Source organism: Castor canadensis, chromosome 13 (assembly GCF_047511655.1).
Source record: "Castor canadensis chromosome 13, mCasCan1.hap1v2, whole genome shotgun sequence".
In the NCBI taxonomy this organism is placed as follows: Eukaryota; Metazoa; Chordata; class Mammalia; order Rodentia; family Castoridae; genus Castor; species Castor canadensis.
This window is the reverse complement of record NC_133398.1, coordinates 24,574,158-24,601,035: the sequence shown is the minus strand read 5'-3', so window position 1 is coordinate 24,601,035 and position 26,878 is coordinate 24,574,158. Positions and strand designations below refer to the sequence as shown.

Sequence of the window (26,878 nt, the reverse complement as noted above, 5' to 3'; positions counted from 1 at the left end):
CTTTGCCCCTTCTTCTTTGCTCCTTTCACTTTTGTGCTGGCTGGAATGCAGCCATAATGACTGCAGTAGGAGCAGCCAACTTGAACCATGAAATGACGTTGGGAACTTTGAGACTTTATGACATTGCAACATTTTGAAGGAGCCTGGGTCTCAACTTTTTAAAGAGTAGAACTGCTAAATTAGCCCAGGAATGCTTATCTCTGAACTTTTAAATAAGAGTGGAAAACCAAATGCCTTTTCAGTTTAAGCTTGTTCATCACTTACACCGGAAGTTAGTCTACCATAAAGAGGAAACAGGAAGTGAAACTGTAGAGCCCAGGAGGAAACAGGAAATGAGGATGTAGAGCCCAGGAGGAAACAGGAAGTGAGGGTGTAGAGCTGATGAGTAAGGTCACTCCCTCAAGAGGCTTGACAGCGAAGGGGAGTAAAGGCAGGATAGTAGATGTAGAGGGCATTAGTGAAGAGAGGATTTGATGATCTCCCAATTCACATCCTGTTCTCCGTCAAGGGAAACCTGGGGTTGATGGATAATCTCTCTCCACAGTATCCATGTGAACTCTAACTGGATTTGACTTTGTGGCTCACTTTCCAGAGAACACAGAACATTTTGCACTGCTCTTCTATCCCAGAGCCCTCATACTGATGGTGGCCACAACTCTCTTCTCCTGCCTACTGTCTGAGCCCTCTCCCCTTTCCAGTCTGGCAGGGAGGCCTTTCCTGAGCACCAAGCACAAGCAGCTCCCCTCTTTTATTCTCCACTAGAATAATGGGAGCTTTTTAAAGATATAAGCCCTTTACCATGAAATTAACTTAAACTGTACAATTCGCTGGTTTTTAGGTTATTTCACAGAGTTGGGCGCTCATCACAAGTGAACTTTAGAACATCCACCCCAGCATCTTATTTCTTCATTTTAGGGCAAGATTTTCAGCCTTTAATTTTCTATTGTCTTTTTTAGCGTGTGAGCTGCACTAGGGCAGAGACTGTGATGGCCGTATCTCTGCCTTGTGCTGCGTCCTCGGCACCCAGCAATCGCCCACTCACAGAGGGACGGCAGTAAAGGTAGGAAACCCTGAAGCCTGGCTCACCTCTCCTCCTTCGCGGGTGTGGGGCACTTGGATGGGAACCAGGTACCCGCTCTGGAACCTGTTAGTTGGGGATTCTCGGAGGGGGTGTAGGCGTGGGAATACTAACCCCAGGGGGGCTTATTACTAAGGGGTGAGGCTGCAGTAATTTGGGAAATCAGATTCAATAGAACTATTGTTTTCAAGAAACAGACCAGGGAAAGTAAAGCTGGCCGATATCTTCCTGGCAGGCAGGAATACGCAGAATATGGAGTGACAAGGAGAAGGGCGTGGGGTCGCCAAAGTCGTAAGCCCCGGCATTAACTTGCCGCAACCGCAGCTGGAGTTTTCCTTGGGCAACTCAAACGAATGCCCGCTGCGCTGGCACCATGGCTTTTCGGAACCCGTGGCCAGCCCACTAAGGGGCAGACCTTGATATTTGCAAAGGCCAGAAGCTTCTTGCAACTTCCAAGCGGCGAGAGCTGCCACCTTGCCAATGACTCAATCGTTTCTCCACGCCCTGTGGGCCGTGCCACCCGCCGCAGCCGCCCTCGCCCCCTCCCACGGGTCCCCCCGGCTCGGCGCAGCGCCGCGCGTCCCGGGGGAGTCTTGGGCGCACCTGGCGCCTCGGGCGCCCGGGCACTGCGCGCTGGTGGCCACCTCGCCCGGCGCGCAGCTGCTGGCGCGCTCTCTCCCCGACACCCTTAAGTGAGCGGCTCGCCTCGCTCCCGGCCAACACATTATCCAATTGCTTCCCTTTTTATTCGCAGGCTGGGAGCCGAGAGAGCCTGAGCGTTCACTTTCAAGCCTCCGGGGGAGGAGGGCGTGCGGGCGGGGACGGGGGACAGGGGACCGGGGACGGCTCCACCTCGCGCGCCGCGCCGGCAGAGGCGAGCAGCGCCATAAGCCCCGCAGCAGCGCGCCCGGCGGCCCGGAGCCCCGCGATGGAGTGAGTATCCCCGCGCCGCGCGTGCCACTCGCTGCCTGCTCTCTGCATGTTGTCATGGTGACCGCAGCGGCAGACCGGATTCCCCCCTAGGTCCCGGTCCAGCTCGGGTGTTGAATTTCATCCCCGTGTGTACGCCTGGGGTTTCTATAGCAGCCACCGCTAGGCTGGAGGCCAATGGCAGCCGCCCCGGGGTGCGTGGTTTTGCGCTGCTGCCCTTTGGCCAGTAGGGACTCCTGGGGGCGTAATGTTGCTAAGGAGGGAGCCACGTTCAAGGCTTCCCTGGCCCTGTCCAGACCTTCTCAGCGAGTTGGCTGCAATAGCCGTTACTTCCGATTCCTAACCATGTCAGCATTATTGTACTGCAGTTAGGGAAAGAGGCGTGGGGGTGGGGGGGTCACTGCGGATCGGAAGCAAATGTGGTTGGGTGCGAGGCGTGTAATGGAAGCATGATGAGTTGGAGGGTAATAAGAGCCAAGGCTGTAATGTCCTGGCTACTGGAAACCAGAAATCCCAAAGAATTGATTTGCTCCCGGGGTAATGGAGAAACATAGTAGCCGCAGCCAGAGGTTCAGTTACAACGCTGGGCACTGTGGGCACCGCATGGAAGGGGTGGGGACGAGATGGCATGAAGACAAGAGAGGCGTTAACCAGAAAAACACACAATGAAGGGCTCCCGGTGTGGATCAGGACCAGGGCTGCTCTTCTCTCTGTCTTTGCATCCCTGCGTTTCTTTTTGGTCACTTTTTTAAGCTGCTGCGGCAGCAGAGCCACTGATAGGCGATAGCCTGCCGCCCCAAAAAAGACACAGCTCTTAGATCCCTGCTTACTTGGTCAGCTTCCCCTCCTGTTTGCTTCCCACGGATACTTCCCAGCATTGAGACCAGGTGAAATCGTGTTTCAGGTTGGAAATAATGTCTTGTGTTCAGGTATCAGGATCTGCTACAGGCCAAATCTCATAAGCCCTGCATGCGGCTTTTATCCTCCTGCATATCTGATTTGTGTAGATGCAATTTAACCCTCACCAACAGGCCTTCTGAAGCAAGAATGAGAGATGGTGTGGTATTTGAGGAGTGAGGAGTCATGGATTTCAGGCCCTGCCTGGTACTAGGCTATTGATTTCCTATGCCAGTATTTTAATGTGTCAGAGCCTCACTTTCCCTGTCCATACAATGGAGACAAAGATGTTCCTTAGTCACTATTAAGGGTTATTGAGAAGATCAGATAATATTTGTATCTCTTCTACAGGGCTTTGTGAATTTGTAAGGGTGTGTGCAAATTTAAGGAGCTAGCATGGTGGTTAAGAACTGAGCCATGAGGTCAGATAGTCTGGGTGTGAGTCTTCTGACACATTGCTTAATGGTATTAATCTCTTTGGGCTTCATTTTCCCCATCTGAAAAATAGGAGTAATAGTAGTAACTATTTTATTTGATTTTTTTGGTGAAGATTAAACAAGTTGATATGTATCAGGTTCTATGACATAGACTAGAACTATGCTTACCATTTAGTGCCAAAAGTGTTAAGTGTTAATATTATCATCGTGGTCTCCAGACTTCTCCATCAACATTTTCTGGGGTCTCAGAAAATCAAGCTATTTTTTTCAGACAATTTATAAAGAAATCCAATGTCCAAAGGGCAACTGTGAAGAGGAGCAGTCATCTTACTGTATGGGTCAGGGTACCTTGTTTACTGGGGCAGTGACTTTCACCTCACACTGTGACATTAGTGATGTATGTCTCCTAGACTTAGCACTTGGGCGTTCCACATACCTGGAACAGCATTCAGGACATGCAAGGTTACTTCCTCAGAACTTTCCTCCATTTCTTCTTGGGCTTCTAGTTGTGGCTACTTCACACCTGTAGTAGTGCCTTGTGAACGACCTTCCTCATCCCACTCCTCTCTCCTCTCAGGATCCAAACTGCTGCTTCTCCTAGCCTCCTTCTGCCATGATCAGCCTGGCCTCGGCTTTCCCCACCCCAAATGACATTCCAAAGTCCTACTCACCTTCTAGTGAACCTCCCCAACTTCCAACTGTCTGTGGGTTCTCTGACCACTTCCTTTACTTCCTTAGTATAATTAACATTTTTGCTCTTTCTCTCCCACTTCAGAATACCACATTTTCTGTCCTCCCATGGGTCTAACAAAATTTCCCATGTGCCAAGTCCTGTACTGTCCTTCAGTCTAATCTTCTCCCCCACCTCCCCCCATGCAATCTAATCTGCTGCTTATATTTGTGAAAAATTAATTCAGAGATGAAGTGAAATTCACTCTTTTAATTTTTTTCATTTAACTTAACAAATATTTGTTGAGATTAGTTACGATTAATAAAACAGTCATCTGGAGTTCAAAGTCTAATAAGAGAGAGATGTTAAACCAGTAATATGTAATACAAGGTGCACTGGAGGCTACAAAGGGAAGGACACAGAGAAAGTAACAGGCAGAGAATGGAGGTTAGATTAGGAAGCCTTCCAGAAGAACTGAAAGAAGGGTAGAGTGCCTGGAGCTTTGGGGATGAGGGGAAGATGCTCCAGAGATGAGGCTGAAGCATCAGGTGAGGGCGTTCTTGACTATCAGAGTGCTGAATAGTCCATGCAAAGACTTGGGATTTTATACTGAGTGCTTCAGAGGGCACTGAAGAGGTTTGCATGTGGGTATGACAATATTACTTGTGTTTTAAGGCATCAAAGCTCAGAAATGATAAAGAACAAAACCTATCTTTTCTTCTGAAGTTACTTAAAACAGTGACTTAGAAAATGTGTCACAGCCATGTGACATGTTCATGACCATTGCAGGTTTTGATAAAATAGGAAATTCTTATTTTAAATCAGAAAAATATTGATAATAAATAAAGAGGGTATCAAGTGATTGAATTTAAACTTTTTCTAGCTGAATTGCTCTTTGCAGGATGCTCAGCACAGGGGAGACTCACGGGAGAAGCCAAGGGCAGGGATGCTCTGGTGCTCTGTACAACGCCAGCGCTGGGATGCGGGACATTAAATGTCAGGCGATAGCAGGTCCTTGGCTGCCTTCCTCTGCACTGGCTATGAGACTGATGTTTGTGGGGATGCATTTTGGTAGGTGTGGTTTCTAATTTGAGGCCTCACACTTCTCTGGAGCAATCTTCAAAACAGTATGGGATCAAAAAGGCACAGAGAACATAGCATGGGAAGTCTTTAAATTACTGCTGTCTCTGCCAGCATTGGGGCTCTGACATGCTATGTATGGCAGCCACTCATCAGAAGGGATATTTCCATCCCCTCACAGGTGTCTGTTTTTGCACATGGAGGTAGCCATGGGGCAAGTTTAAAGCACCCAAAGAAGAGCATGAAACATCTAAAGATGGGTTTTGCAAATGAATAAATCTAGGCTCACCAAGGATAAGTTTGGTGCAAACATTGGAATATCTGCCTTCATTCAAGACATCCATTTATTTAGCAAATATTTGCTATATATGTGTGTGTGTGTGTGTGTGTGTGTGTGTGTGTGTGTGTGTGTGTGTAGTGTAGTGGTACTGGGGTTTGAACTCAGGGCTTTGTGCTTTTAAATGCTCTGCCACTTAAGGTACACCTGTAATCCTTTTGCTTTTAGTTTGTTTTTCAGACAGGGTCTTGCTCTTTTGCCTAGGCCAGCCTTGGACTGCCATCCTCCTACTTCTGCTTCCTGAATAATGAACTACAGGCATGTAAAACCACACCTGATGCTTTTATGAATATTTTCTGTGCATCAAGTGCTGTGATAGGTACTTGGGACAAATGATGACCAAATGTCCCTGACTCTGTCTTTAAGGAACGTACGGGTTAGTCTATATGTGACTATGGATATGTGTGATGTTGAACTGGTTTTCTCGTTAACCTTGTTCTCATATGACACAAAATTGTGGGCATAAAATGAATGTGTTAAAAAATATGTAGGGGCTGGAGGGGGCGGTAGCTTAGTGGTAGAGCCTATGCTTAGGCCGTGGGTTCCATACCCAGCACCAAAATAAAAATGTGTATGGTTTTAAGAGTTAATTCTATGATGAAGAAATTAGGCTTTTAAAAATAACTAGTATGTTATAGAATGGTGAAGTGAGCTTTCCCATTTTCCATTCTTTCCCCCAAATCTTGGTTCTTAGAGGCAGTTACAAGGAGCAGTTTGGAAGCATCCTTTCCAGGTAATTTACATGTCAACAAGACAGAGCTGGAATCACGTGCTTGCGTAGGTTAACACTCCTTTTACGTCTCTGGTACCACATGTGTTGTTCTGTAGCTGGCTTCTTCCACTTTGCATTCTATTGTGCTTACATTTACACGTCACCCTGTCTGCATCTGCTTCATTTGCTTCTATTAACTACTTATTATTTTCTTTGGGAGTATAGCTCCCCAGCCCCTCTCCAATGGAGGTTTGGGCTTGTTTCCATTTCTTCCTAGGGTATGCAATGCTACAGCGGACATCCTTGGAAACTTTGAAAATGAATCTGAATATTATTTTCCAGAAATGGAATTACTGGGGTGGTGGTGAATGTGCTAATTATGTTTTACTAGATCTAGTCAAAATCTCCAAAATACTGTATCACCAGTATAATGTCATATTGACACCGGTAATATTTGAGAGCCCTGCTAATCTGAATCCTTGATAAACCTAGCCACATTATATATTCATTCATATCTGACTATTGCTGTTTGGCAAGGCCAGCTTTGTATAGTCACTCCATCAGAGGTCATAGCTGAATTTTCCCTATCTACTTCTCAGTGTCACAGAGAGCTGTAGTGAGCCAAAAAAGACATTGAACTTGGGTTCAAAAGATAAAGAAAACTGTGAGTATCTCATTAATGCTTAAAAGCTATCAAGGATTTTTTTTTTTTTTTTTGCAATACTGGGGCTTGAACTCATGGCTTACACCTTGAGCCACTCCACTAGCCCTTTTTTTCTGATAGGTTTTTTCAAGATAGGGTCTTACGAACTGTTTGCCTGGGCTGGCTTTGAACTGTGATCCTCTTGCTCTCTGCCTCCTGAGTAGGTAAGATTACAGGCGTAAGCCACTGGCGCTTGGCTCGAGGATTGTTTAAAAAAACTGTTTGTCAAATTTAGACTTGATACTCTTAAAATTGAGTAAACAAGTGTCCAAGTCTCTGCCCTCCACTTATCAATTTGTTGCAATGACAAGTTTTACATTTTCAAGATTTCCAACAGTTGCAATTTTGAAGGTTTATTCAGCACCTTTTTCATCCTTGGCACACTTCTAAGCTCTGAGAATACAGTAGTGAGCAGTTGAACACTATTTTAATAGAGGAGACAGACCATATGTGACTCTTTCAATGACAGGCGGTGGTAAATGTTAAGAATAAAAATAAAGCAGGTTAGAAGATGGGGTGTCGCAGGTGGGAGGGTTATTTTTGTCAGAGTTGTCAGAGAACAGGTTTCTGAGGTGGTGAGTTGAGCAGAGAAGCAAAGTGAGGGGGTAAGTTATGCAGAAGGAAGTAGAGTTGCAAAAGTCCTGAGGTGGAACCATTTCTGTGGGTTTACTGTTAGTCTTGAACCTAAATGGAATCAGATCACCAGCAGGTCTTTTCATCAATAGCATATCTTTTCTGAACTTCTTCTGTGATTTAGTGTTTAGTTGGAATATTTGTTTTCAAGTAGGACCCAAGGTATTAAATTCTGAATGTCTTTCTGTTGTCTCTATGAAAAAACACATTGAATGCGTATAAAATCATAGGATCAGGTCTTTCCCCCTCAAAATTTTGTAAGACAGTGTGCCATTATGTTCTGGCATGAACTGTTGCTCTGAAGAAAGTCTTGAGCTAGCCTGATTAGTTCCTCTTTGTGGATGGCTTGCCTCCTACTCCCCATACTCCTGCAATTTTTATTTTCATTTTTTTCACCTTGGTGCTGATGGAATTACTTTTAAGCACTGTAAGCTTTGTAACTTCTCTGTGATATTTCTCACAAATATTAGTTTTTCCTGGGAAATGGTAGTTCTTTGATCTGAAGATTCATATTTTCCTGGTTTGAAGTAAATAAAGATATTTTGTTCCTGGTTTAAAATTTTGAAAGACCCATTTGTTCTTTTACCTCCTGCAGGGCTTCTCATGGTTTATACCTTTCATATTAGTTTTAAGTTACTTTCATTTTTTTCCTGATTTGCCTATGATTTTTTTATTACATTCAAAGTCTGTAGGTAATTCATTCTCTTTTTAGTGATATTTGTTTGATTCTTATTCTAATGTAGGTTTCATGTCTATAATGGTTTTTATTGTTACCTTCAGTTTATTTTCCCTCTCTGCTGGCTTGCTTTACTCTTATTATTTAAAGGTCTCAGATTTCTTTGAATGTATGGAGAAGAATTTATCTGAAATTTTCATATTTTTCTTGTGCTTTTCTCTGAGCTATATTTATCTGCTATTTGCTTAGAAATATTTCTTTTCCTTTTTAGCAAATGCTATGCATATAGGAGCTGCGTATTGAAGGCTTTGCTTTATCAACCATTTCCAAATGGAGGTAATGCAACCAAACCCTGCTATTTTCCCAAGAATAAGTAGAAGGGATAGAAACAGCCATTTGGGGAAAGACACTGACTTTAGAGCAGTATTTTTGTCTCATAAACGCTTGTTACAACTCTGCTATGTTTTTGTTCAAAAAATGCTTCAGGTCACATAGTCCTGGCTTCTCTCTTTCTTTTCTTTCTCTCTCTCTCTCTCTCTCTCTGCTCTATGTTACTACTACTTAGTAGTAACTATAAATTCTGTTAGCATTTATAAAGTGCGGTAGGGGGCAAGTCATCCACTAGAGTAATTGTGCTTTTCTTCTTGTTTTCTCCCTACATCTTTTGCCTCTAGACTATTCCTTGGTAAGTTGTTTTTGTTTTTCTTCTTCTCCCCCTTCTTCTGAGTTGAATTCAGGGCCTAGTGTTTGCTTGGCAGGCACTACACCACCTGAACTGTCAGCAATTTTTGTGTTGGTTATTTTTGAGACAGGATCTTTCTTAATGCCCAGGCTTACCTGGACCCAGACTCTCCTATTTGTGCTTTCCTGCATAGCTGGGATGACAGGTGCTTGTCACTGTGCCCAGCCATTGGTTGAGATGGGGGTTTCATGAAATTTTTGCCTAGGTTGGTCTCAAACATGGGCCACCTCCTGAGTAGCTAGGATTATAGGCTTGAGCCACTGTGCCCACCCTGTTTTTCTTTTTCTTTTTTTTTGTTTATTGGTACAAGAGTTTGAATTCAGGGCTTGCACTTACTAGGCAGGCACCCTACCACTTAACTACAGCCTCAGTTTGTTTTTCTTTTTGAGAAAGGGTCTGCTGTGTAGTCCAGCTGGCCTAGAACTTGTGATTCCCCTGCTTCAGCCTCCCAAATGCTAGAATTACAGGCATGTGGCACCACACCTGGCTCTGTGTTAAGTTCCAAGTTTTAAAGTTTCATGGCTAATAAAGATGGCCATGTACACAGTGTGACTATAAGTTACTTTCTTTATCACTCTGCTATGAAACCAGCCCTTCCACACAGATTTCTCCCATGACATGCTCCTGCTGCTCCTACCATCCCAACATTGGGCCTCCCCGAAGTCTCCTTACTTACAGCTTTAAAAACGAATGGAGATTTATTCAGGTGTACATTACCTTTTAAGGTTGTTCACTGATGTAGTAGAAAGTTTAGTAAGTATCACAGACTAGATAATATGTGTGATCTGAGAATATTAACTCTTTATTATTTTCATAGGAAATACAACTTTCTAATATTTCATCCTCTTCGTTCATTCCTGTAGATTTCACAGAGATCCAGAGAAAACTTGCCCTTACTGTGTCTTTGAGTGAATGAACCGATGAATCTTGCATTCCTATAAAATAATACTAGGAACTACCAAATATCAGTTATTGACAAGTTAATAATTATATGTAATATGTAGTTATTATATATCCCTTTTTCTCTCAGTTCTTAAGAACATGTATGACAAATAGTTTGTGAGATGGTAAATACTTTACAGTAGAAGTATTTGGAACAGGTATGCATGTAGACATTCTTCATCTCACAGTTTCGGGGTATGCACCATCTCCCGTTCTTGTTTTGTGCCCTACGAGGCTGACCTCTATGCATTGCATCAGCTTGCCTCTTTTGCCTTTGGACTTCCTGTTGGGTCTATCAATGGAAAGCGAGAGAGCCAAGTGGGAGAGGAGTGAGGTTAGTGCACTTACTGTGTGGCTTCCTTTCCTATAGGTTAGTGGCTGGTCTGCAGCTGCTTTCCTCTTCTGAAGGCCAGAGCTCCTGCCTGCAGCTCCCTCCTGTAGTTTGCTCCTGGTGTCATTAACCACTTCCTTCTTTGCTGCTTTGCATGGCCATGGCTTCGCTTGACACTTGGTTAGCTCTTGGGAGCTTCACCATCTCTGTTGGTTTCCCTTAAACTTGGCTCAGGTCTTTGTAAAGGCAGTCCACTCAGTTATCCAGCCTGAGGATACGATCCATTTTAGTTGAGACAAAAGATGTGAAGCCTTGCAGACGCATACATAATATTGCTGGGATGGAATCTGGCAATTTTTGTTTGCATACACATTCTGATTGCTGGATGTCCAGATAACACCATGGCAAAGAGGTATGAAGCATCGTTGTGAGCAAGAAGCTCCAGTCCCACTAGGTACCAAAGTGTTCACTTACTTCTGGCTGAAAATGTCATTTTCTTATAACTTGTAATAAAAAATTCTCCCAACTTGATTCTTCAGAGAGAAGGCCAGTCCCAGTTATGAAGAGGCTTCCTTAGAGTTTTATTTTATTTAAGGAAATATTTTATTTATTTTCATTACAGGAAGGAACTTTACTAGTCAAAAATTCTGTTTTTTGAATAGACCTTCACAGTGTTTTGACTCCTATTTAAACCTAAGTGACAGTTTAACCTGTCCAAAGTATATAAATGAGCACTCCCTAAATTGGTGCGAAGTCAGTTAAACCTGTGCTATTCTCTTTGATCTTCCTTGATTTATTTATTTTTTGAGACAGGGTCTCCATGTAACCCAGATTGGCTATGAACTTGCAGTCCTCCTGAATTAGCCTCCCAAGTGTTGGGATTACAGGCCTGTCCCACCACACCCAGCTCCCACTTGTTTAATCTTTTTCACAGATAGTACCAAACGTAAATATAACCTAATCAAAAGGTCTGTTTCAAAGGTTATGAATAAGTGGGCTCTAAATTAAGGAGATTCTATTCTACTTTTATGTAGTATTTCATACTTGGAAAGTAAGTTGTCATTTAGACTATTTATTTTACTTTTTTCTCTATTGGTTATGCTAATTTATTCATTCCTTAAACCCATAGTTATTAAGTACCATTATGTGCTGGACACTGTTCTGGTGCCTGTGATACAAATATGGGTAAGACATGGTCCCTGCCTTCACAGGGGCCACATTCTAAGGAGGAACAGAAACATAACTGGTCATGTAATTAGAATAAAATATGCCACCTGTTGTGCTTCCCCTTCAAAGGGGAAGGTTTGCTAGACTACTGTTTGTAGGAAGTACATGGCGAGGGAGACTGGAGCTCAAATGAATTTTAGGAGTCCAGGAATTTTAAAAGATATAAATTTTTAGCCCCTGAAACTAATAAAACCACTTTGCTGAATGTCTGCACTAGTTATCTTATGACTGATTAAGTCACTTTCTTAAAAAAAAGGATCCAAACTAGTTCCAATATTAGAACTAGTTTGAAAAATTGACTTAGCCTTCAAATGTTTTTGTTTGCACAAATGAATGTATGATTCAGGCTTCCTCGTGGTCACTCAGGCTGCAGCCTGGTGGAGAATGTCTGCCCCCTTAAGGAGCTAGAAACACAGCTTTTCATGAGAACACACAAGGAAGGTATGAGGATAGGTAAAACACCCAAAAAACTAGACAACATTTGTTGCCCTCAATGCAGAGAAACTAAAGCAGATACTTTAAAGCAACTGAGGCCAATAGGAGAAGGGGACCAGGAACTAGAGAAAAGTTTAGTTCCAGAAGAATTAACTTAGAAGGTAACACACATGTACAGGAAAGCAATGCAAATCAACTCCCTGTATAGCTATCCTTATCTCAACTAGCAAAAACCCTTGGTCCTTCCTATTATTGCTTATACTCTCTCTTCAGCAGAACTAGAGTTAAGGGCAAAATAGTTTCTGCCTGGTAGCGAGGGGTTGGGGGAGTAAGGGAGGGAGCGGGGCGGGGCGGGGGTAAAGGAGGGGGCGGGGGGAAGGGGGAAGAAATGACCCAAACATTGTATGCACATATGAATATAATAAAAAAAGAAAGAAACACAGCTTTTCAGATGACAGTGCAAAGTGGGGTCACCAGTAAAACAAAACAAAGAGCAAGCAACAAAGAAACCAAATAACAAAGCAGAATGAACAGACCAAGATTTGCTGGGCACTGCAAAACCCTTGTGAGATACTTGGTTTGGTTTTGCATCTTTGCTGAAATCACATCCAAATCCTCTGAACTTTTGGAAGGCATTAAGAACTGCCAGCTGTAGTATGAGCCATCAGAGAGCACTAAAGGAGGTCCAGCTGGTGGAGTGGCTCAAATGGTAGAGCACCTGCCTAGCAAGCGTGAAGCTCTGAGTTCAAATCCCATACCACCAAACAAACAACAACAACAAAAAAAGAAGGGAGTCCAGGAACAGTTTTGAAGTCCTCTCTCTCTTCAATGCCTCTTGCCTTCCAGAGGGAGGTGCACAGCATTGAAAAATAATAATAGCCAGGCATGTGTCAGGTACCTGTGATCTTAGCACTCTGGAGTCTGGGGCAGGAGAATCATGAGTTAGAGGCCAGCTAGGCTATATAGCAAGCCCATATCTTAAACAAACAAACAAACAAACAAACAATTTTCCACATCAATAACAGGGTCCCATTTCCTAAAACAGAACCTCCCGCACTGGAGTGTGAACAAGGATTACTTGGGACCACATTAAAGGACAGAGCCTGATTGTGTAATTGGGGTGGGGCTGGACATTGCATTTTCCCAGCCAGCATGCTGGGAGGTGACGTTGATGCTCCTGGTTGGTGACCATACTTTGAGGAGCAATGTGGAAGAAGTAGGGGTGTCAGGCTCTTATGCCTCCTTCAACAACCCTCCTGGGAGAGAATTTCGCTGATGAATTGGTGGTGAGGGATCTATGTGTGGAAACACGTAAATATACAAAGCAGTGCCTGGCTCTTCCTTTTATTCAGCATCACTTGGCAGTTCCACTTGAATGGGCAAAAACTAGATTTTTTTTTTGAAAGTCAGAGCAGGATGAGGGATGTGTAATAACTATTTATAAGGTACATAAAGGTAATCTTATCTTTTAAACTATGAATTTGAAAATTTTATGGTCATAAATCTTTTAAAATCTAGATGTATTTTTCCTTGATAAGTTCTTTGCTATTTAAAAAAAAATAACTGGTGAGTCTAATTACCTGTGCTCACACGTTGGCTTCAAATCAGTCAGGTTACGATGAGAAGAATGTGGCACTCAGATGAATCGGGTGCGTTAGGACAAGGGGCTGTGATGCTCCATTTTCAGAACAAGATCGACAAACACAGGGAACCTTACACACAGGGAAGAGCTGTCTGTTGTACAGAGGTGGTTCAAGCATGTTACAGTTTGAACTTGTGTTTTCATTTTTTGCAAGATGGGAATCATTCCCCAGTTCTCTCATTCTCAATGTTTGCAGCTAAATATGCAAAAGACAATGCGTGTTTGAGAACAAAGCTGCACGGGACCAGGTTCAGCTATGGATTCTTGATTGCTTAATGAAATGATGGTTCTCCAGCCTAGTTAGATTTGGGTGAATTAAAGCACAATTTCTAAAGATGCTCATTATATCCTTGCCTGGTCCTCTCAGCTGACAATGTGCTTTCTTGCTGATTTCTCCTGAGTAACAGGGAAACCAGCAGGAAATTTTATTTTATTTTTCATTTACTAGAGTGGTGTATGTCTGACTTTAGTGCAAAAAAAGTAGCTGTGTCCTGTCCTGGAAAAAAATCAGGGGTGTGTATGTGTGTATATGAAACTCTACTTTTTAAAACCTGCTTCTAAAACTCCATCCTTCAAATATGCTCATTTCTGTCCTAATTTGGTACTTTTTCTTTTGCATTTATCTTTCTCTTGGTTATTAGGAAAGATTTCCTAAGATCAAAATTTCATTTGCTGGAGGCTCTTGTCAGCCTTTTCCTCAGTTTTCCCAGGTCACAAGATTGGTCTAGTATATCCATAAGTCCCTCTGGGTGGCAGAAGAAAACACACCAGAACTATTTTTGCTTGTTTGTGTCTGTTTTTGCTTTTCTAGGTTCTAGGGTCTCATGCATGCTGAGTAAATGCTGTACCACTGAGCTATATCTCTACTCCCTAGAGTTTTAAAATATCCATCACACAAAAATAGGGATTTAGGGTGTTTATATCATATAAAATACAATGTATATGACAGGAAGACACACCACACCCACCTATATATGTATATATATATATATATATATACACACACACATATATATATATATGTATACATACATATGTGTGTGTTGAAGTATTTATAACATGAGATTTAACATTGTAACCACTTGCAAGCATATAATCCAGTTTTGGACCACTGTCACCACTATCCATTTCCAGAACCTTCTCATAACCCTAAACTGAGTTTCTATACTTAACAAACAAAAACTCCTTATTCCCTGCCCTCACCCCTATTTAACTTTGTCTATAAATGTGCCTAATCTAGGTACCTCATGGAAGTATCATGATACAGCATTTTCCCTTTTGTGGCTATTTAGTTTAATTTAGCATGGGTTGAAAGTTCATCCATGTTATAGCATGTGTCAGAATTTCACTCCTTCTTAAGGCTGAATAATATTCCATTATATGGACATGCTACATTTTATTATCCTTCATCTGTTGATGGACACTTGGCTTGCTTAGGCTTTTTGTCCTTTGAATAATGCTTCTACAAACATGGGTGTACCAATATCTGTTTGAATCCCTTCTTTCAATTCTTTGGGGGTACAAGGGCCAATGGATGTTTCTTAAAAGTCTATTATGAGCCAGGTACAGTATTTCCTAGAAGCTGGGCATACAGAAGACATGGACTGGGTCCTGGCCTTACATACACACATGAATGTTATATAAGCAATTTTAGACACTAACCACCCACACTGGAAAAAAACTCTAAGAACTGGGTTAAAATATCTGGGAATGGGGTGAGCAGTGGTTTCAGGCAGCTTCACATAAGAGGAGGGAAGCACGTTCCAAGCAGAAGTGTGGCCAGTGTGAAGCCTGTGATGGAAATGAGCACCTGGTGATGGGAAAAGCTGGAGGATGAGGGAGCTGAGGTCGGAGACCAGGTCAGTGGGTCTTTGTAGTCCACTCATAAATGGGTCCAGGTGTCATGAGACCTGAAGATCATACAGTTTTGGAGGCCCTTTTCAGGTGAAAGAATGCAATAGTATCTTCCTTCAGCCAATTTTACAAAACATACTTGTGTGTAAACACATGACCAGACACCTTTCACAGCTTTGAGGGACATGGCTCTTAAGCTTGAGTAGCTCCACACTGACCTGCCTTTGAATCCTGTACGAGACTGACATCAGTAAACATACTTTATTGTTGATGACAAGGTAGCTTCTTCCTCTCATTTCATCTCAGCCTCCTTAAGTCTCTGGCCATATTGCCAGTTAAGTTTAGATGCTAAATGGTCCCTTCTGACTCGCTTCAACCTGTGTGATGTTAACTAGACCAGACTCAACTACCTCTTTCTCTACTCAGGTTTCATCATTGCATGACTGAAAGCCTTGGACATAGAAAACTGAGTTGTCTGTGAAAGAGATGTCAGTGTATCACATGGGAGGTCAGAGGTTGTAGGATCAGGGTCTTTATGGTGTACTATCCACACATTTTTCAGCAGTGTGAGATTGCTTCAGATTCCAGACAAAAACAGCCATTTGTCACTTGCAATTAATGTCTGTTCACTTCTTTAACCACCAGCTGATGGCCTTTCACCTGGGCTGTGAAATATCATGGCAGACTGGCTTTTTTCAGGAGAGAGAATGCTCACACTTTCTAAACCAGCACATCTGGAGGCTAAGAAGGAAGCTTTGCCTGGGATGAATCAGCCAGTTGTTTAGCATGATGGCTTTATATTTGGCAAAAGTAAAAGTGCTATGGGGTGTATGTGATCAAGTGAGGATCTTGGGAGAGGAGAGGAGAGACGAGAGAGAGAGAAGGAAGGGGAGAGAGAGAAAAGAAGGAGGAGAGAAGAAGAAAAAGAAGGAGGAGGGGGAGGGGGAGGGGGAGGAGAAGAAAGAGAGGTGGAAATGTTTATTGGCTTGTGGGAAGAAGTTAGTACAGTTAAATGGTGAGTTTGGAGGATTTAGGTCCTCAGAGAAGCACAGGTGGAAGGAATGCCAATAGACTGTTCATGGATGAGTAGCAATGGAAGGGCTGAGACATCCAAATGGAAATCTTAAGGAGGCAACTAGCTATATAGAATAGAGTCTGGAATTCAGGGAGGTTAAGGTGTTAGGGAGTCTTCAGTCCACATGTGGTGTTTATCACCATGACAGTGGGTGAAATCACTCTGGTAGTGAGTGTTGACAGTGTAGACCGATGAGATTCATATTGCTGGCTAAGCTCTCCATATTCTGTAATCAATAGTTTTTGATTCTTTTATTGATCTGTACATTTTCATAAATATCTCTTCTGACTTCTCAAAATAACAGCATATATATATATATATATATAATATGAGCATATATTGAGATAATTTAAGCATAATGGGGCTATCACATTAGTGCCCACTCACAATAAAAAGGCTTAGTAAATCAGAAATAGAAAATTTAATTTACTGAAAACCTACAGCAAGTATAATTAAGGAGAAGTTAGAGACAGTCCTTTCAAAGTCAAGAATAAGATAATAACACCCACAGCATGACTTCAGTTCAGCATGGAACTAAAGCCTTAGACAAGCAATAAAACAAGAAAATGAAATGCAGAGTATATGAAATTTGAAAGGAAGAAAAAAAAAAACTATCACTATTGGCAGAAATATTCAAGAGTCTACAACTATCTAGAGTTGCTCGATATTTGATGAATATACAAAATTACTTCCACTCCCTTCATCCCACAAGAGACAGCAGAAAACCTAGTGTTTAACCAAATATGCAATTCCATTAGCAACAAAACCTGAAAAGTACGTACAAACCAATTTAACATACATGTGTAAGACCTTTATGTGAAAAAATTAGGTTTAGTACATTTTATAGATTGCTGCTTACCACCACATCTCTCTACATAAAATTGTCTGATGAGAAGACATGATGAAGCAAAGGTCTTCCAGAAAACATGACACATGAATGAAAAAGATGGTAATGCTTAATCTTGCCTCACTGTGCAGCACTAAATACATATTTTATATTTTAAAGATGATAAAATACTATGCAGTGGTGTCTTTGGTATGGGGAAGAGGGATTACTTCAGAGACTAGGTTAAGCCAAAGGAAACAATCATTTTCTTTTACTTCTAATTAACATGTAATACTTACACATATTCATGCGGTACTGTGACTTTTCACTACATGTATGCAATGTGCAGTGATGAAGTCAGGGTGGTTAGCAGATCAATCACTTCAAACATCATTTCATTGTGGTGAGAATATTTAAAATCTTTTCTAATTATTTTGAAATATAACAAGTTATTTCTATCCATAGTTGCCATACTGTGCTACTGAAAACGAGAACTTATTTCTCCTGTCTGACTATAATTTTGTACCAGTTCACCAGCCCCTTCCCATCTCCCATGGTAGCCTGCCCTCCCCACCCTCTGGCGACCACTATTTTATTTTCTGCTCTCCTACGACCAACTTCATGTAAAAACTTCTGCATATGAGTAAGAACATACAGTGGTCTGTCTTTCGATCAGGTTTATCAAGATTAAATTCAAATATCACATGATTAATTCACATAAAACATGCAGTTCAGTGGCTTTTAGTATTTTCAAAGTGGTGCATTCATCAGCAGGATCAGTTTTAGAACAGTTTAATTAACCCAGCCCTGGGCAGTCACTAATCTGTTTTCTGTCTCTCTATTCTGGACATTTCATATGAATGAATATAGGCACTGTATGGTGCTTTGTGACTGGCTTCTGTCACTGAGCATCATGTTTTCAAAGTTCTGGCACATTGTTGCATAAGTCAATACTTCAGTTCTTTTTATTAATTAATTTATTCATTTATTTTAGTGGTAGTAGGGTTTAAACTCAGGGGTTTGCACTTGCTAGGCACATGCTGTACCACTTGAGCCTCCCAGTCCTTTCACTTTTAGTTTGTTTCTCAGATAGGATCTTGTTCTTTTGCCCAGGCTGGCCTTGGACCTTAGTCCTCCTGCCTCTGCCTCCAAGTAGCTGGAATTACAAGTGTGCACCACCATGCCTGACCTGCTTCGTGTCCTTTTATTGCTGAATAATATTCCATTGTATAAGCAGAACTTTTGCAAGCATTTAACACTTTGCAAAGATGTGAATCAGATCTAAGCAAAATTAGGTAATCTCTGATTATAAATCTATATGTTTTATTGTAACTAAAATATGTTGCTCCATTAAAAATCTATAGAAAATTCAGGTCAAATGCTTATATAGGGCAGGCAGTTGCACATTAATACAAATAAAAATACACTTGAAAGGAAAAAATGCACTTAAAACTCATTTAGAAAAATGAGTTCATTTGAGTATTGTTGGTGGCTTCCCAACATACAAATCGCAGCAAAGTAAAATCTTTTTATATGCAGTTGGAGGTGCCTCTTTTTGACGAATCTAAATTTTGAAAAATAACTCATGCATACTCTGTATTTTTCATGGAACAGAAGGGTACCAGCCCAGGTGCATGAATAAAAATGCTTTTATCTTCTTATTTTACCCAGAACCCACAGGTGGTTGATTTTTCTCCTCCCACCGTCAGTTTTTTGGGACTGACTCCATCCCCCATTCCATTGCTGTGGTTCCAAAAGCCCATGCTCCCTCTTGCTGTTGGGATTCGCCTCCTTCGGGGTCAGCATCCTCGAGAGCAGGAGCATAGCAGTGTGCAGCTCCAAATCAGTAACCAGGCTGGGTTCCCAGAGAGTAACACAGCAACTGGGCAAGGGTGGTAGAAGGACCCTGTGTAAGAACTAGCCCACCAAAGCACAGCAGAGATAATTGGTTAGAGGGGGTTCTCTGTATGCAGGCAGTGGAAGCTGGTTCTGACTGACTGCACAAAAGAAAAGTTTGGGAAGGGCATGGGAGTGTCCAGGAGCAGTGAGGGAACAGCTGAAGCACCATTTTAGGGAAGGACAGAAGTCCAGGCAACTCCACACTCCACACCAGGATCCAAGGGCCTGCTGTTTGGGGTGGGCAACTTCCGTCAATTTTTAGATTTGGAGTCACTCAGTTCAAGATTCAGAAGCCATCCCCTGCAATCAGAGGGAGAGTGTGGGAGAGAGAAATAGAAGAACAAGGAAATACGAGCTGTGTTGCCAAAAGAAGAGAGAAGAATGATAGATAGATAAAAAGATCAGCTATCCCCCAAAGGACAGAGGCACCACCCTATTGAAACCAGAAGTGACCCGAGGGAGTCTCTGTGGGCAGGTCCAAGATGTCCCTAAGGTTTACTTTTGGATTTTGTTTAAAAATAAAGACGTGGATGATTCAGACCCAAAGTTCTACCCCAGAGAGTCTGGTTCAGTGACTTTTTTTAAATCCTAAGACCAAAGTCATCCAACCAAACCCGTTCAATACATGAAACAAGCTCAGGATGGGTTAGCTGCAAAAAATAAATGAATGAGGTAATATGCATGGAATTACTGGAACATCTCTTTCAAATGAGAAAAGCTGGATACTCATTACTAATCTGTTTGTAAAACTGTCATTTGCATATAGGGGAAGATTTGGTTTGCTGATCTTTTCAGCAGGAGGGCCCAGAAACAGTTCGTTCCAAGAAGAAAGGGCCAAACCACATCCTTGATTTATTCCACTGGAAAATGTCATGTTATCTATTAAGAGACCTTCAGACTGTAACTCAAGCTTTTAGTTAGAGGACAGCTGAACCTTAATTCTGTATGAGAGAGATTAATTATGTAGAGATGGTGTCTCTGGGCAAAGGCAAAAACAGGATATATGAAAGGGAAGTTCATGAGGTGGGACACAGAGATTCTCTCTGCCTGTCTCTGTGTCTGTCTGTTTTCCTGCCTGGTTTTTGTTTTTCTCTTTCAACTTGGTCTATGGGTGAACAGATTAGCCAGATTGCAGGGAGGCTGTGCGGTTAGGAAGGCAGGCTTATGAGTCTGCAGGCTTCCTGGGAATGCTGTGACCCCAGGTGCGGGGGGTATGTGGCATGCAATGACTAGGGTCCTTCCACTGGTACTTCCACCTCCACCTCAGTGACCAGCTCTCATCATATATTAAGTCGCATCACTGGATCTTGACTTTACAGGTTCCACATGAGCATCAACAGCTGGAGATCTGTCTTGATAGTCTCAGAGTTTAGGTCATCACCAGTTTTTGTTCCTAGGATAAGAGATCTGTAGGGTAGAAAAGCATAAACCAGAGAGCAGAGAGAATACCTGAAATGCCTAAAGTCTGCCTAGTACTAGAGTGGGAGCTCAGGCTTGCAGCTCATGAAAAAACCTCACCTATGTGCTAGGTTTGTAAATAAACCTGTATTTAGGGAGGGTAAAAGATTTTTCTCTTTCCCCCATAAAATATAACTTTAGTTATAGGTTTTTCATAGATTCCCCCTCCCTTAAATCAGGATATTCCCTTCTTCTCCTTAAAGTGGTTTTGGGTTTTTTTCTTTTTATTTATTTTCTTTTTATTCTTTTTGGCAGTACTGGGGTTTGAACTCAGGGTCTCACACTTGCTAGATAGGTGCTATACCACTTGAGCCACTTCACCAGCCCTTTTTGCTCCCCTTTTTAAGTGAATAAGACTTAAATTAAAATGTTTAGTGCATTTTTATAGCTCTAATGGAGACAATGTGGATTCCCTATTTGTTGAGGTTTTTGCATCTATGTTCATAAAAGACGTTGCCTGTAATGTAATGTTCTTTTCTTGTCACACTCTTGTTCAATTTTTATGTCATTGTAATGTTAGCATTATAAAACTAGCAGGGAAAGTGTCTTCCTCTATTTTTTTGGAAGAATTTGGGCACTCAATAAAAGTAGAAATGGATGAATATTTCCTTACATAATAAAATACTTCTTTCCAAACTCCAAAGTTAACATCAGTCAAAAGGAACACAGATGATACAATCCCTGTAAAGTGAGGAACAAGACAAGGATGCCCACTTCCACCACTAATAGTATTTAAAGAACCAGCCAATGCAATTACATAAGATAAAGAAATTAGAGCTAAAATTAGAGATTATTAGTTCTTTTGGTGTTTATTTTTTGAGTTCTTTATGTATAGATTTAGGATATTAATTCTCTGTTGGTTGAGTAACTGGTAAAGATGTCCTTCCATTCTGTATGCTGCCTCTTCATTTATCAGTTGTTTCCTTTGCTATGCAGAAACTTCAGTTTGATGTAATCCCATTTGTCAATTCTTGTTATTATTTTCTGAGCTATTAGAATCCTATTCAGAAAGTCATTTGCCATGTCTGTATTTTAAAGTATTTCCCCTAGGTTTTCTGCATTAGTTTCAAAATTTTCAGGTCTTAACATAAACTCTTTGATTCATTTTGAGTGGATTTTTTTTTGTACAGAGTGAGAGACAGGGATCAAGTTTCAGTCTTCTACTTATGGGTATCCAGTTTTTGCAGCACCACTGCCTTTTCTGCAATGTATGTGAAGCAAAGTAAGCCAGACTTAGAAAAACAAGCATTACATGTTTTCTCTCACATGAAACAAACAAGTAATCAGAGATGAAAATAGAAGGGTGGTCTCCAGGGAATTGGAGGGGACTAATACAAGGAGGAAGGGAGAATAACTGTGGGTAATAGGGAGAATAAATGTGGTCAAATTACCCTACATACACACATGAAAAGTCACAATGAAATCCACCAACTTGCCCAATTAATATACATTAATAAAAAATAAAATAAATTTGTGGATTATGAAAAAATTAGAAAAGGAGTTAAATTATTATTTAAAGATAATAAAATGATGTATATGAAAGAAACATTAGAATTTGGTATAGAATTACTAGTTCCCACATGTACAAACAATGAGTTCAGAAGCTGTAACAGGAATTATTCCATTTATAATAGCATAAGCCCTGTAAAGGTAAAACTTTTAAGCATTGTAAACATAAAATGACTAAACAGACAGAAAGACATAATATCTCCTTTGGCAGTGAAAATCAAAATCATATAGTATTTCATTCTCAGTTAACTAGTAGCATTAATATGATTCCAATAAAAATACAATAGACTTTTAAAAATTGTATTTTTACCTTTATTTCTTTTATTGTACAAAATAAAGGGCCCATTATGACATTTTCTGCACATGCATATGAAGTGCCTTGATCTCATTCACCATTTACCACTGCCTCTTGTCTCCCACCCCCTCCCCCAAACAATCCTCTCTCTGTCCATGGCTGTTTGTTTAATTGTATTTATGTATCTAGATTCTGAATATGAGATACAACATGCACTACTCAGCCTTATGAATCTGTTTCATCTCACCCAATCTGATGATCTCCAGCTCCATCCATTTTCCTGCAATAACGTGATTTCATTCTTCTTTATGGCAGAATAGTACTCCATTGTGTATATGTGCCAGATTTTCTTCATCCATTCATTGGTTGATGGGTACTCTAGCTAAATACCACAAATTATTTATTTATTTATTATTCTTGTGCTGGGTGTCATCCTCCTAGCAGAACCTGTTCTGCCCTCCTGTTCTCCAATTTTGTAGAAGAAAACCATAAAAGATAATAAGAGGAGCATGGTGTTTTAGTTAGTTTGAGATAAAGATAGCTATGCAGGGAGATTCCTTGTGTTGTTTCCATGCATATGTGTATTACAACCCCAATTTCTTCATCTTTACCAGTTTCTTTACTACTCCTTAGTCCCCTTCCCATGGTGCCCATGGCCAGTTTAAAATTTCTGTGTTCATTCCTGTACAGTGAGCACATCAACCTCATTCAAGTTTTTTGTTTCCTTCCCTTGCCCTATCCCTCCCTTGCATAGCCTCTCCTTAGTGTGACTCGTGTCCCATAATATTGCTGCATTTGTTTTAGGTCTATAATCTGCATATGAGGGAGAACGTGTGATTTTTGGCCTTCCAAGCCTGGCTAACTTCACTTAAGATGATGTTCTCCAGTTCCATCCATTTACCTGACAAAATTTCATTCTTCTTTATGGCTGAGTAATATTCCATTGTGCATAAATACCACATTTTCTTAATCCATTCATCAGGAGTGGGGCATCTTGGCTGTGTCCATAGCTTAACTATTGTGAATAGTTCTGCAATAAACATGGGTATGCAGGTGCCTTTGTTGTAACCTGACTCACATTCCTTCAGGTATATCCATAGGAGTGGTATTGCAGGATTGTATGGCAGATCTATTTCTAGTTTTTAAAGGAGCCTCTCTACTGTTTTCCGTAGTGGTTGTACTAGTTTACATTCCCACCAGTAGTGTATGAGTGTTCCTTTTTCCCCTGCATCTTTGCCAACATTTATTGTTGGTGGTGTTCTTGATGGTAGCAATTCTAACAGGAATGAGGTAGAATCTTAGTGTGGTTTTGATTTACATTTCCTTTATGGCCAGGGATGGTGAGAATTTTTTCATGTGTTTTTTAGCCATTTGGACTTCCTCCTTTGAAAAGTTCTGCCCATTTCTTTATTGGGTTATTGATTTTGGGGGAGTTTAGTTTTTTGAGCTCTGTATATTCTGGTCATCAGTCCCTTGTTTAATGTATAGCTAGCAAAGATTTTCTCCCATTCTGTGGGTGGTCTCTTCAATTTAGAGACCATTTCTTTTGTTGTGCAGAAGTTTTTAATTTCATGTAGTCTGATTTGTCAATCCTTTCTCTTAGTTGCTGAGCCACTTGAGTTCTGCTGAGGACGTCATTGCCTCTGCCTATTGCTTCCAGTGTATTCTTTGCTCTTTCCTGTACTAGCTTCAAGGTTTCAGGTCTGATATTAAGATCCTTAATCCACTTTGAGTTGATACTAGTACAGCGTGACTACTACTAGGATCTAGCCTCAGTTTTCTGCAGGCAGATATCCAGTTTTCCCAGCAACATTTGTTGAAGAAGCTGTCTTTTCTCCATTATATGTTTTTGGCACCTTTGTCAAAAATTAGATGGGCATAGCTGTGTGGGTTCATATCCAGGTCCTCTATTCATTTCCACTGGTCTTCGTATCTGTTTTTCTGCTGGTTTCATGCTGTTTTTATTGCTATGGCTCTGTAGTATAGTTTGAAGTCAGGTATTGTGATACCTCCAGTGTTGCTCTTTTTGCTCAGTATTGCCTTGGCTATTCGTGGTCTTTTGTGTTTTGTTTCCAAATGAACTTTAAGGTAGATTTTCAGCCTCTGTAATGAATGTCATTGGGATTTTGATGAGAGTTTCATTGAACATATAGACTGCTTTGGGTAGATAGTCATGTTTACTATGTTGATTCTACCAATCCATGAGCATGGGAGATCTTTCCACTTTCTGTATTTTTCTTTGATCTCTTTCTTCAGTGGTTTGTAGTTCTCCTTGTAGAGGTCATTTGCCTTCTTTGTTAAGTTTATTCCTAGGTATTGGATTTTTTTGAGGCTATTGTAAGTGGAATTGTTTTTCTGTATTCTTTCTCAATCTGCTCATTGTTGAATACCACAGATTTTTATTTGTTGTCTTTTTTCTTATCATTTACTTTGAAGTATTTCTAATTTTTTTTGTGATTTCTTTTTTGACTCATGAGATACCACCTGGAACCTGTTTTTTAAATTTTCACCATGAAAAAGTCCTTTAATGTGTTTCTGTGGAACATGCTTCTGCTGGTGACAAGTTCTCGTGAATTTTGTTAATCTAAGACTGTTCTTTTTTACCTTTACTTTTGAAGAATTTTCTTGCTGGATATAGAATATAGGCTGAGCAATTTTGTTTTTTCTTTTAGCACTTTTGGCATTTTATGTTATTCTGTTTTCCTTCATTTTCATTATTTCTGATAAGAAGTCACTCATCATTTTTATCACTGTTCCTCAGTATATAACATGTTTTTTCTTTGGTTGCTTTTAAGATTTTTGCATTATTAGCCAGGGGTCTGTGGCTCATGCCTGTAATCCTAGTTAGTTGGGAGGCCGAGATCAGGAGGATTGAGGTTCCAGGCCAGCGGGCAAATAGTTCACAAGACTCCATCTCCAAAAATAACCAGAGCAAAATGGACTGGAGTTTAACTCAAGTGGAGTAGCACCTGCTTTGCAAGTATAAAGCCATGAGTTTAAACCCTAGTACTATTAAAAAAATTTTTTTTGTATTATCTTTGACTTCCAGTTGTTTAACTATTATGTTCTTAAATATAGCTTTCTTGAACTGTTTCTTGCTTGGTATTTTGGAGACATCTCAGTATATATATTTTTTCAAATACCTTTTTCCATTGGATATAGAATATAGGTTGACAATTTTGTTTTTTCTTTTAGCACTTTTGGCATCTTATAGCACTTTTGTCATTCCCTTGGAGGTTCAATTATTTCATACCTTAGAATGCTTGATACTATGCAACAAGTCATTGAGGCTGTGCTCATGCTTTTGTACTTTTAAAATTTAAATAAAATAAAAATTTAAATTTCAAAATAGTTTTACAGTTACACAAAAGTTGCAAAGATAGTTTAGAGAGTTCACATATACCCTTATTTGTATGTTGTTACCACCTTACATCACTAATGTGTATTTGTCACAATTGAGGAACTCACATTCATATATTGGTGTTATCTAAACTCCACAATGGATTCAGATTTTACCAGTTTTTCTCAAATGTTCTTGTTTTAGCTCCCAGATCCCATCCAAGATAACACATTACATCTAGTCGTCATGCCTTCGTAGCCTCCTCTGGTTTCTACTGTTTCCTCAGACTTTCCCTGTTTTTTACACCTTTCCAGTTCTGAGAAATTCTGTTCAGTTATTTTGTAGAATTTCTTTTTTTTTCTTTTATTATTCATATGTGCATAAAAGGCTTGGGTCATTTCTACCCCCTGCCCCCACCCCCTCCCTTACCACCCCCTCTGCCCCCTCCCTCTCCACCCCCCCTCAATACCCAGCAGAAACTATTTTGCCCTTATCTCTAATTTTGTTGAAGAGAGAGTATAAGCAATAATAGGAAGGAACAAGAGTTTTTGCTGGTTAAGATGAGGATAGCTATACAGGGAGTTGACTCACATTGATTTCCTGTGCGTGGGTGTTACCTTCTAGGTTAATTCTTTTTGATCTAACCTTTTCTCTAGTTCCTGGTCCCCTTCTCCTATTGGCCTCAGTTGCTTTAAGGTATCTGCTTTAGTTTCTCTGCATTGAGGGCAACAAATGCTAGCTAACTTTTTAGGTGTTTTGCCTATCCTCACCCCTCCCTTGTATGCTCTCGCTTTTATAATGTGCTCAAAGTCCAATCCCCTTGTTGTGTTTGCCCTTGATCTAATGTCCACATATGAGGGAGAACATATGATTTTTGGTCTTTTGGGCCAGGCTAACCTCACTCAGAATGACGTTCTCCAATTCCATCCATTTACCAGCAAATGATAACATTTCGTTCTTCTTCATGGCTGCATAAAATTCCATTGTGTATAGATCCCACATTTTCTTAATCCATTCATCAGTGGTGGGGCATCTTGGCTGTTTCCATAACTTGACTATTGTGAATAGTGCCGCAATAAACATGGGTGTGCAGGTGCCTCTGGAGTAACCTGTGTCACAGTCTTTTGGGTATATCCCCAAGAGTGGTATT

At 40.8% G+C, this 26,878-nt stretch overlaps 1 protein-coding gene across 4 annotated transcripts in view; it reads left to right on the top strand.

The window, feature by feature from the left end:
• The first annotated feature begins 1,686 nt into the window (after positions 1-1,686).
• Palm2akap2 (PALM2 and AKAP2 fusion) overlaps positions 1,687-26,878 on the top strand; it is a 457,408-nt gene continuing 432,216 nt past the window's right edge. For 3 of the 4 annotated variants that reach the window (XM_074051288.1, XM_074051287.1, XM_074051285.1), the window contains exon 1: positions 1,687-2,011. In XM_074051288.1, coding sequence (XP_073907389.1) covers positions 2,007-2,011 — 5 coding nt within the window. In that variant the 5' untranslated portion in view covers positions 1,687-2,006. The remainder of the gene's footprint in view (positions 2,012-26,878) is intronic. The other variant, XM_020173903.2, reaches the window with a different exon arrangement.